The sequence below is a fragment of the Triticum urartu genome, chromosome 3, assembly GCF_003073215.2.
Source record: "Triticum urartu cultivar G1812 chromosome 3, Tu2.1, whole genome shotgun sequence".
NCBI classification, from domain to species: Eukaryota; Viridiplantae; Streptophyta; class Magnoliopsida; order Poales; family Poaceae; genus Triticum; species Triticum urartu.
In genome coordinates, this window is record NC_053024.1 from 721,265,898 (window position 1) to 721,278,232 (window position 12,335).

Genomic DNA, 12,335 nt, shown 5'->3' on the forward strand with positions numbered 1-12,335 from the left:
GCGTGGAAAAAACAGTTATGGATCCTATGAGTTAGACTATCGGGTCTAGTTGCGCAAGTATAGAGTTATGCTCATGTCTTCTCCATGACTAGTTGATGGTGTTTAAGCATTGTATATGCACATAAAAACGAACCTAAACCATACCCATTCGGGTCGGGTATCCACAGATACCCCTATATCAATCCTCAATTAAGTGACAAGGCACCCGTCACCCCTAGAACATGCCGACCCGATAGATCACGTCGACAACAAATAATCAAACGGTGTGGAAATGCCTTGAGCTTATTGAGCCGCATATAGGCAAGCATTCGGTTTGTATAGCTAGAACACATCTTTATTGTAGATGTGCCAAATGATATACACTAATTACTTCTTAGGAATATAGTTTTCACAAAAGAAGACGCAAATGTAATATAATATTCATCCTGGAATACAGAAAATACAGTCTTTGAAACGCTTGAAACTATCGAACAAATACAATCAGAATATTGTCATCATGGATGAAAAGCGCTACAACGACATATGAAAGCTGACTACCTAGTCTTGATCTAAAAACACCCTCAAGGGCTTTTCCAATTGTTTCATGACAGCCTCCCATCCCACGTGCGTCGGGTGCATGTCGTCCCAATAGAAAAATTTATTGGACTTGTCGCACACGGTGTAAAGAAGCTCTCTGGACAACTCGCCTTGCTGTCCACAGTAACCCTTCGAATCTAAACTCTCGCAACACGGCGATAGTTTGCGCTTGAATTGCTTCGTTAGGTCTGAGCCTTTACCTACATTAATGTACATCAAATTAATTTAGATTAGAAAATTTTGAAATAAAGAAACTTTTGAATGCATGCAGATACATACCTGGCACATTATCCACAATATTAATGAATGTGGTGTACAGATCGGCGATGTGGACATTCTTCTTTGCTGTCATAACTTGTTTCAAGTTATTGTTATGGATGGAAACACCCAAGTTTTCAAAAATATCGCACGTGGTGTAGTTGTTAGTTCGGGTTTGTGATGGTGTGCAACTGACAGGATGTAAGTTGTTGACAAGAACCTTTGTCACCCCGAGCTTCAACAATTGCTCCACATTAGCAGCCATCTCTTTTGTCACTTTCCCAATATAAGCATTAATCTGCACCGCATACATGAAAATTAAGTTAGTAAGATGCACAAACAAATTAATTGTTCAAACTAGTGTATGCATACTATGTTGATATAGTACTCACATCGCTGGGGCTACTTAGTCCAATGACGCCGGTGCTTGCATAATCATTGCCGGAGAAGGCCACGAGCGCTACAGAGTGAGTCAATTGTTTCTCCGTGATGGTCCCGTCCTTGACCATCTTCCTGAAAATATCAACTTGCTTGGTAAAGGTGGGAAACTCATGTGATGTACTATCCAACACCATTGCACCACCCGTAGCAAAAGTCATGCCGGACAGGTCGCATGTTTTCTCCGCTGTACGGGCATGTGCTGGAGGGGCTTCCTCCAACCCCAACATTGTTGCTGCAAGTTATCAATAGAACAATGAGTAGGGTTAATTATGATGCACCAGGGATTTATACAATATAACAGAGTACTTGTTTTAGGGCAATAAATAAGTATAACAACGGTACTTACCGATGAAATCCGACTGGATCTTGTAGTTTGAGAAGCGGCTTGACGGGGTATTCGGCCGCGGAAACCCATCGGCATCGACGTAGTTGGAGCCGTAGGGGTAAGCCCATTGCCGTGACATCTCGGTGACGGGGTCGGTCAGAGGGAGGTTCCTGTTGTCAGCGAAGTCATCCCCGAAGACAAAGAAGGTGGCGCTCGACGGCTTCTTGATACGTCTCCGCCGTATCTACTTTTCCAAACACTTTTGCCCTTGTTTTGGACTCTAACTTGTATGGTTTGAATGGAACTAACCCGGACTGACGCTGTTTTCAGCAGAATTACCATGGTTGTGTGGGCTTTGACGAAAAAGAAGAGCTAGCCGTACTGAAAAAAAGTTCATACCTGTCTATTTGATGTCTGAAAGTGGGGAGAATTTGTCTTGAAGAACAGTTCAATCACAGTTGTGTCGAGCTCGAGCCAACTGTTATATACAGTATAATTTGCTGGTAGGGCTGTGAACCTAAATTTTTTCACATCGTATCTTTCTTTTCCTGTGGCAGTTGGCTATTATTAGATATAAGCATGTATGAGCTGTATGATTTTCCAGCTTCAATGGCTGAACCAATTAGATGATTCAGTTAGTGGGCCATCTTGCTAGATATTAGATCCGTCTAGTGTTGTAAAAGAATTTGTAGGAAAAAGATAACTAAGGTTTCGTGGTGTAGTTGGTTATCACGTCAGTCTAACACACTGAAGGTCTCCGGTTCGAACCCGGGCGAAGCCATTTAATTTGTTTTTTTCTCCATTTTTCATTGTGTAAAGAAAAAAAAGAAAGAAAAAGAATGGCCCATACAGGTCTCGAACCTGTGACCTTCGCGTTATTAGCACGACGCTCTAACCAGCTGAGCTAATATGTGCAATGTAACCACAGGGGGAAAGAGTCTCCGACAGGTTAGAGCATCAGGCTAATTTATATGGCGATAAGAGAAGGCGTCGGCGCTGCTGCGGTGAGGGTGCTCAAAAACATCAGGATAAGGACTGCCACACTGCTGCCAGACTCGTTTCCAAGGTGACAGGGATGAACTATTTTAAAACAACTCTGTCCCGAACCACAATATTCACAAAAAAAAAGTGCAAAAGTTCATGAAGAAAAAACATTCATATTGCTCTAGGCGAAAAACGATGCTTCAAAAGGCTGTTTCTGAAAGCATGTTTGGAGCCCTGGTTTTGTTCTTTTCCGCCCAGGCCAACACCAATGACATTAACTTTGCACCTAGGTAGAGCACTAAGCAATATTTGCTGACAGAAAATATCAGCTTATGTTGATTTTCAATTCAAATTTTCAGAACTTACTGTTTATGGCAACACCAAATTAGTTTCATTAGATTAATCAGAAAGTATATTTTCATACTAGTATAAACGTGGATTTTTTTTTATAAACTTGGTCAAACTTAAGAAAGTTTCAATTAGAGCAAACCTAGAACTTCAAGTATTCTGAAACGGAGGAAATATAAATTAAGTTAAAGCATGTTTGGAGCCCTGGTGATAAGAGAAGGCGTCGGCGCTGCTGCGGTGAGGGTGCTCAAAAACATCAGGATAAGGACTGCCACACTGCCGCCAGGCTCGTTTCCAAGGTGACAGGGATGAACTATTTTAAAACAATTCTGTCCCGAACCACAATATTCACAAAAAAAAAAGTGCAAAAGTTCATGAAGAAAAAACATTCATATTGCTCTAGGCGAAAAACGATGCTTCAAAAGGCTGTTTCTGAAAGCATGTTTGGAGCCCTGGTTTTGTTCTTTTCCGCCCAGGCCAACACCAATGACATTAACTTTGCACCTAGGTAGAGCACTAAGCAATATTTGCTGACAGAAAATATCAGCTTATGTTGATTTTCAATTCAAATTTTCAGAACTTACTGTTTATGGCAACACCAAATTAGTTTCATTAGATTAATCAGAAAGTATATTTTCATACTAGTATAAACGTGGATTTTTTTTATAAACTTGGTCAAACTTAAGAAAGTTTCAATTAGAGCAAACCTAGAACTTCAAGTATTCTGAAACGGAGGAAATATAAATTAAGTTAAAGTTCAGGAACACCTTGCAGAAAGGTACATTTGAATCAGCATAACCAAAGCTGTTTTTGTTCACCCTACACATGTACACTTAATCCAGTATACAAAGAAACCTAAAGATCGGAAGAGGTGGAAGTCAGGAAGTTCACTGTCAAGTTCACTTCGGAAGAGGTTGGGGGCGATTTTAACATTATTCGAAGGAGGGAGGAAAAGAATAATGAGAATTTTGACGGCAGATGGTCGTTTATGTTTAACTAGCGGGTCCACCCGCGCATTTGCGCGGCTAGATGTTTATTATTTCTAGTTATGTATTTTAGACAACCATTTTTTTTGGCATTTGAGCATCTCTTTCTATATGTGATGACACCCTACATAGTATACCATTCCAAGTTTATTTGTTAGGTCCCATTAAAAGTTGTTTGACAATGGGCCTTAGATATGTTATGGTAAGTTGAAGTGTGATATTTAAATAAACACATTTATAGCAAGTGATTTAGTTTTTGTCACGATGTATGCATTGACGGTTACCTTCATGTATTTATACCATTTAAATATGGAATATGTCTACATTGATTCCACTCTTTTGCTCTCTGTCGCCAGGCCTTTCTTTACCCATGAAGCTATTGTATTCTCATAGAGTGGCACGTTTCATCGGTAATTGTCACTATGAAACAGTAGTTGTAGTCTCATGTCACTTGATTTCCTTCTGCTTGTCTAATTTTTAGCCTTCAATAAATGCAGCAAACCTGATTTTATGATCTTACTTAGTTTGATTTCCGAAACCCCAACTATTACATTATTATATTAGGTGTGACTATGTTTCTCCAAACCCTAACTATTAAATAGTGCACATAATGTAAAATTACAATCCTTGAAGGCAATGATAGCAAGGTGGAGCTCGCTTGTACTCCAGGATTTTTGATTGATAGATATCATACTATGTAATCCCTTTCTATGTCATTGGTTTTACAAAACCTATAATTTCATGCACAAATTTATTGTTCCATTATGTGCAAGCCGCTTATAATTATTGTGTGTGATCTAAGGATGGCAGTGTACAATTAAAACAAAGCCTTAACTGTGATGTTTTTCCACCTTAATGAGCACTCACTGGCCTTCTTGCTTTTTTCCATATGATTTCGTTTTGCCATATCAGTCGAGGTTACCGTTTTCTCTTGGCATCTTCAAGCTTATATTTGTCTGATGTTATGTATAGATGATAGGAAAAGTGCCTTCAAGGATGTATGTTTGTTGGTGTACATTGATGTTGGATGGACCATTGACTTGATCGAGCGCCCCTGATATATATTCATGTGTCATGCCATAGTTATGTTGGAGATTGTTCCCTCCTTAACCCTCAAGTCTTTGGTTCTATTTCCTGCGCGGTTACTGTCCTACTTTCATGTGTAATTCGTCTATTTTGTCGCAAACATATAACTTTACCTAATTAAGATTCTCCATATAGAAGCTATTTAGGGGAGGATAATGTTCTCCGCTAAATTCAGAGAAAAGTTGATAGTACAAAATGAAGTGCTTGCAAGTGTACACATTCATGCTTCAAGCACATGTATATTTACATGAAAATGAAAATAAAATTGGTTATACCTGAAACAATGAAAAATTATTTTATTTTGAAAGCAACAATCTTGTAATCATGAAAAATGATTTTAGAAATTTCAAGCAAATCTTATCAAATTTTAATTGTGAATTAAACGGACATGCAAGACAAACTTTAATGACTAAAAACATCCGATTTTTTGACATTTTAATATATTATTTTTACATAGCAACTCGTCCACTTGTTCGACATAAGATTTAGAAGAAAGGTTAATCCCATCCAACGCGCCATGTGGTGCAGCAATACTACGGAGTCATTATTTCATCTCAAGATGCCTCGGCTTGGCTCCAGTTTAAGTTGTCGAGCCAGCAATCCGATCGAAGCTGGCTGCTCTGCCGGCGTCGGCGTCGGCGTCGGCGTCGCAGAAGATGCTTTTCACGTGGGCAGCACTTTCCACCTTCCATTTCCATGAGGGCACTCCTAATTGCTACCCTGCTCCTCCTCCAGCTCCACAGTGTACGTGTCGGCACATCGATTGCCACACCAACTGCCGTTCATTGACGGCCAGTAAGCTCTCTACAGCAATTGCACCACGGATGGTCCCTCCTTGCTTACCCGCCGCATCTTGCACTGCCCTTGTTCCAATCCTCGTCTTCCTTCTAACACGCTGCTCTCACCCAAACGATGCTTCTCAGCTTGTTTTTGTCCAAGCAATTGTTGTTCAAGCCGGTGGTGTTGTGGCGGGCCCGAAGCAGCTTGTCAGCCTGCTGCTCAATGGGCAGTAGCAAAGTTTGTCCTAGTTTTGCTAGTGCCGAACGGCACGGAAGACTAGTGTGTGCGGGCATTGATCCTTGATGCGGAAGGAGCCCACGGTAAGGCGGTCCAATTCGAGAAGAAGTTATCGTGTCCATGTTAGCCGTCGACTGTGTGTTGTCGCCGGCGTCGGCGTTGCCAGCCTCTCCGTCACTCTCGCATGAGGTCTTGCGTTTCAGGTCAAGTTAATGGCCTTCTTCCATAGAGTTTCCTCTGGAGCTTCGTGTTGTCCTTTCCTAGCTCTAGCCTGCTTGCAGTGGCGCCGACGTCTGCAGCTCCACAGGCTCCGATGGGATCGCAAGCGTGCTCGTATGTTGTCGAGTTGGAGCCGGGCGGAGGACACTTATGGTTATTCTGCTTCTCCTTCTATTTTATTCCATATCTCTCTCTTACCTACATCTGCACATCTCCCTTATAATATCTCTACGTGTACATGATTACAATGGAAACTCTTCTTTCCTTTTATTCTGTATTCTATTCTATCGGATGGAATAAGGATACATCATACATACGTACTTATTTTCTTTATTAAATCACAGCCGTTCTTTTTAACTCTTTTTTACTACAAAATATGAGCCGTTCTTTTTCTATCGTTTTAAGTATATAATAAATAGATACCATAATCGAAAACTTGAATCTTAGAGAGATAGAGCTTTCTGGTAGAAAATTCACTCGGCCTAATACATTGCCAAACCCGACATTTGGGAAGCTGGATCGTGTCCTCGCTAGGGTCGAATGGGAGCAGAAGTTTTCCCTGGTAACAGTCCAAGCGTTGTCGCGCGCTATCTCAGAACACACCCTGTTGCTCGTTGACTCTGGCGAGGCAACCCATGTGGGGAATAAAAACATTTTTGTTTCGAATTAGCGTGGTTTGAAAGAGAAGGGTTCCTGGATCTGATAGCAAGGGAATGGGCTAAGGGCTTCTTGATTCAAAGGATTCTCAAAGGAATTTTGAAGGATTCTAATCCTTAGGATTTTTTCCTATGTGGGTTGTTTGATTCGTAGGATTGTAAACCGTAGGAATTTTTTCATAGGATTCATTTGCACTAGATTTCATAGGAAATTTTCCATCCACTCAAACCTCTTTAAAAGAATCTTACGTTTTTCTTATGCACAATCAAACACTCATAGAATCATGTAGGATTCAAGATGACATGCCAATCCAATCCCACGTTTTTCCTATTCCTGCATTTGGGAAATCCTATGAATCAAAGAGTCCCTAAAGATTCAAGAGGGAGGGCCCTGTTGAAAGATGGCAGAATAAGATAAAGCATCTATGAAGATTCCTTCGTGGGTGGGCTAAGCATATGACTGGGATTTATATGGTTGAAAAGGAAAGGCTACTTGTACTTATTCAATGCCTAGATTTAAAAGCCGAGTCCACCATTTCATATACCATGGAGCTAGAAACTAAAGTGGAGGCGGAGATGAGACTGAAAGAACTACTTCGAAAGGAGGAATTGAGGTGGGCATTGTGAGCTAAAGTTTGCAAAATCGTCCAAGGGGATGATACCACTCAATTCTTTCATATGATTGCGAATGGCAAGCACCGAAAGAAGAGGATATTTCAGCTTGAGCAGGATGAGGGGATGATTTTAGGACAGGAAAACCTAAAATTATATATAACCAATTACTATAAGTAGATGTTTGGGCCTCCGGAGGATAACTTCATATCCTTGGATGAGTCCAGGGTTGAGGATGTCCCTCAACTTGCTGCGGATGAGAATGATATTTTGACCGCCCCATTTACGGAGAAAGAGGTGTTTGAAGCTATTTCACAAATGAAGAATAATAAGGCTCTAGGGCTGGATGGTTTCCCGGCGGAGTTTTATAAAAAGTGCTGGCATATTGTTAAAGGGGATTTGCTACCGATGTTTCATGATTTATTCTCTGGACAACTTCAGTTGTTTCAATTAAATTTTGAAATGATAACTTTACTTTCTAAGAAAACAGAGGTCATACGAATTGAACAGTTCCGGCTGATTTGTCTTCTTAAGAAAACAGAGGTCGTAAGAATCCATTTGAGTCGGCCTTCAATGCTCTGACTTGACAAAAATATTGGTCTTCAAATATTCAACTGACATTCAGCTGGCTTTAAAATGTAGAACTTATCGAGCTACGATCTCCAAAATTGCCGAGTTATAAAAACCATTACGTTGTGGTGTTTCAGATGGTGTCAACTGTGAAACAATTCCACATTGTTTGAAGTGATTGTCAAACTCATAACACAGATACTCTCCCCCTCGATCAGATCATAGGAATTTGATCTTCTTGTTACGATGATTCTCAACTTCACTCTGAAATTGCTTAAACTTTCTAAACGTTTCATACTTGTACTTCATTAAATAAATATACACATATCTACTCAAATCATCGGTGAAGGTGACAAAGTAACGATATCCACCGCGCACGTCAACGCTCATCGGACCGCACACATCAGTATGTATGTATGATTTCCAACAAGTAACTTGCCCATTCCGTTCTTCCGGAAAACGGGGTCTTAGTCATCTTGCCTATTTATGGATAAAAACAAAAAATAAGATAAAAATAAAAAAATAAAAAAGAAACATATAGGAAAAATGAAAAAAGAAAAAAAGAAAAAGAAAAAACCGAATGAAAAACAAAAAGTGGTTCAGGGAAGGTTACCGGATTGAATGAAAGTAGAAAGAGTGGGCCGGCCCAAGCAACAAAACAGCACCTCGGGGGTACGCGCTAGATCGCTCGGATCTGCCTGTCCAGAGAGCCATCTTATCTCGCTGAATAAACATTTCTTAAAAAAAAATCTCGCTGAATAAACAACGGCTGGTACAAACTAGTGGATTTTTGTGGCACTCGTCATGTTCAGCTTATTAGTTTATTTATTTCCGATCCAAAACTGGGTGATTGGGAATTTCTGTTGGGCCCTGTACCAGTGAATTTGCCCAGGAAAATTCATATGTGCAACTTAATGGTTGCGTTCATGCCGGAGCTGGGCCCTCGCATGGAGAGAGCTGCTGGCCATTTGATTTCACCGGTATCAAGCTAGTGTGTTCATTGTAGCTGCTGTTACCGTCCACTGGTGACATTAAATTCCTGGCAACAGAATTTCAAGCTTGTCCTTCGTTCCTGTAAAAAGTTTGTCGGATGCGCCGTGCTCGAATACATGCTTTTAGTTAGATCTATCATCCCGGTGTAATCCCAGATCTTATGTGTGTGTACAGGGCATATCCAGCCGTTCGGCCCCCAAGAGCACGAAAAAGTGACGTTTGGAGACGAGCCGGCGTTTTTTTCGACATGGGGGTGAGCACGTTCCCAGCCGCCGCCCTAGGTCGCCCCAGACGCTCCCACAGTTCGTCCAAATTTCAACAAACACGATCAAATTTGAACAAACACGGCCAAATTTCGACGAAATTTAGGCGTTTTTTACACGAATAAAAGGGACGAAGAAAAAACCTAAACTACGGCCGATGCTTCTCCTCCTTGACACGGCCACTGCTCGACCCCTCGCCCTGGCGTGCTGCTTCACTCGAGCGGCGGGTCGTTGCCGCCCTCGACGTGCGCGAGGACGCCGCTGAGCGTGCAGCCAGGGACGCCCCAGCACAGGCGGCGGCCCTCGCTGTTGTTGCGGCCGCGCGGCATCCGCGCGTTGTTGGTGGAGACGAGCCGCTCCTCCTGCCAGCGTTCCCACGCCGCGTGGTTGTTGGCGGCGTACTCTGGGAGTGCCCGCTCCGTGGCCGTCAGGGACGCCCGCGCACGCTCGATCTCGGCGTGGAAATAGGGCGTCTCGGCGACGGGCAGAGGGGGGACAGGGACCCCGCTGGCGCTGAGCCTCCACCGCGACGGAGCGCGTACGTCGGGCGGCGCGGGGTAGTTGGCCTCGTGGAGGAGGTAGGTCTCCCGCTCATGCAGCGAGCGGCGGCCGAAACTGTTGGCCTCCACCGCGTTGCCGGGGTACTCGCGCTCATGGTTGCCGGGGGGAGAGAGAGGGGCTCGAACGGCGGAGAGAGGGGAGGAAGTGCGGCGGCGAGGAGGGGAAGAGATGGGTGCCTCACCAGCGCGGCCAGGGGCGCCTTTTATAGCGGCTCGGGGGTGGCCGCGTGCGAACGCGTGGCGGAAGGCAGCGCGGCGTTGCCGCACTTCGCCGCCCGTGAATCAATGGTAGGCTACCGGCGGCAGCCTTGGCATTGATTCCCCGCGGGAAAACCGAGACGATGAGGACGACCAGCCTTCGTCTCGCTGACGCGCCGGTCCCGCCACTCTTTCGCGCCAAAACGTTCGCGCCAGCGCCCCCGGGCGCTCCCCAGCGCGCCGGGTTCGGGTTGGGTGCGCCGGCGCCAATTTCGGCACAATCCGGCAAAAAAAAACAGGCTCGTGGGGGCGCGACTGAACCGATTTTTTGGCGCTGGCGCTAAAAAAAAGCCTTGAGGGGTTGGGGACGCGGCTGGAGATGCTCTTATGCTACTATCTGAACAAATATGTTGGTTGTGTGGGATTTGACAAAAAAGAAGAGCTAGTCTGAAAATGGGGAGAATTTGTCTGGAAGAACAGTTCGGACACAGTTGTGTTGAGCCAACTATTTTGTAGATAATTTGTTGGTTGGGCTGTGAACGTAATTTTCTTCACATGGTATCTTTCTTTCCTTGTGGCAGTGGGCTATTAGTTAAGCAGATATATAAGCCGTGTGATTTTCCAGCTTTAATGTCGCTTGGTTTGTACAGCTGAAACAATCAGGTGATTCAATTAGTTGGGCATCTTGTTAGATTATTGGAGACGCCTGGTTTGTAAGATGTTTTTGTAGCAACAGGACATGAAGGTTTCGTGGTGTAGTTGGTTATCACGTCAGTCTAACACACTGAAGGTCTCCGGTTCGAACCCGGGCGAAGCCATTTAATTTGTTTTTTGTTCCATTTTCCATTGTGTAAAGAAAAAAAAGAAAGAAAAAGAATGGCCCATACAGGTCTCGAACCTGTGACCTTCGCGTTATTAGCACGACGCTCTAACCAGCTGAGCTAATAGGCCTCTTGCGTGGTTCTTATTTTTCATGCTATATAGTCCCTCCGTTCCCAAATACTTGTCTTTCTAGTCCTTTCAAATGGTTACAACATACGGATGTATGAAGTCATATTTTAGAGTATAGGTTCACTCATTTTACTTCGTATGTAGTCATTTGTTGAAATATCTACAAAGATAAATATTTAGGAACGGAGGAAGTATTATTTACTTCAATCACATGGGAAAAGCTTTAAAGTTCAAGATCAACCGGACTTCATATCGTGACAACTTTGTAAGTCTGGGTGTTTTACTGTGAGATTGGCATATCATGCAGAACGGAAAGCGGAGTATCATACCAGAGCTGGCAGTGTAACAGTGTAACAGGAGGAGGAAGAAGTGAACCATCATGTTGTTTCTTAAATAAAGTTGCTAAAGTTCAAAAAAAGGAACATTTGAATCAGCCAAAACAAAACTGTTTTTGTTCACCCTACACATGTACACTTAGCCCACGGTACAAAGAAACCTAAAGATCAGAAGAGGTGTCAGTCAGGAAATCCACACACACACATCTATGCCTTCGAGATAGCAATTACACTAGCAACGCAAACATCTATGCCTTTGTTGGTTACCACGGGAAATCGAGACACACATAAGACTACCATTACCGGACCGTGCATTCTCGCAAAAAAAAAGATGTGCCAGCCGGCTCGATCTCGATGCTGCATTAGAAAAATTGTGCTTATCATGCTTACGAACACCATCACAACTTAACTCAGCTCCATCTGGTATTGTGAATGACGGTGAACCCACAGATGGATATTGATTGAATGGTTTGGATATAATAACAAAGAATAAAGAAAAGAAGTGGTAATTCACATGGTCCACGAAAGCATCTGTAAAATTGCCAAAGTCAGTTAGCAACCTCGAAGTAGCGAAAGAGAGAAGGGTGCGTTGGAGCGGGGTGGTGAAGATTGGGGGAAGGATGAAATTTAACAGCACACACCTTTTCACAGCTTGGAGCTGGGGAATTCAGATTCAGATTCTTCTGATCGGTGGCACTTCTCATTGAAAGCTTTGTATGTTGACATGTAAAACCAGAGATATTATTGAACTCCTAGAACATTTGATAACTGCAATATTCCACGCATTTGATGGTATGGGTTCCCCAGAGTTTTTCATTGTGACACTGACTGGAGTATGTTAGAGATAATCCTTAAGGGTTAACATAATAGGATATGGATCTCTGACTGAAACACCTGAAGCACATCGGAAGATTACATACTAACCATGATTTTGTATGACCAAGATGGGATAGTCCC

General features: G+C 43.0%; 1 protein-coding gene and 3 non-coding genes across 4 annotated transcripts; 2 read left to right on the plus strand and 2 right to left on the minus strand.

The window, feature by feature from the left end:
• Positions 1-537: 537 nt before the first annotated feature.
• Positions 538-5,790, minus strand: LOC125547304 (GDSL esterase/lipase At5g03600-like). The gene is made up of 6 exons (XM_048711236.1): positions 5,724-5,790; positions 2,000-2,148; positions 1,622-1,844; positions 1,227-1,507; positions 856-1,132; positions 538-776 (listed from the first exon to the last, which is right to left on the minus strand). The coding sequence occupies exons 1-6, from the start codon at positions 5,788-5,790 to the stop codon at positions 538-540; spliced, it is 1,236 nt and encodes a 411-aa protein (XP_048567193.1).
• TRNAV-AAC lies at positions 2,308-2,381 on the plus strand. The gene has a single exon. It is a non-coding gene; the product is annotated as a tRNA-Val (tRNA).
• Positions 5,791-10,836: 5,046 nt separating the features above from the next.
• On the plus strand, positions 10,837-10,910 carry TRNAV-AAC. Its single transcript has one exon. It is a non-coding gene; the product is annotated as a tRNA-Val (tRNA).
• Positions 10,911-10,969: 59 nt separating this feature from the next.
• Positions 10,970-11,043, minus strand: TRNAI-AAU. Its single transcript has one exon. It is a non-coding gene; the product is annotated as a tRNA-Ile (tRNA).
• Between the last annotated feature and the right edge of the window lie 1,292 nt (positions 11,044-12,335).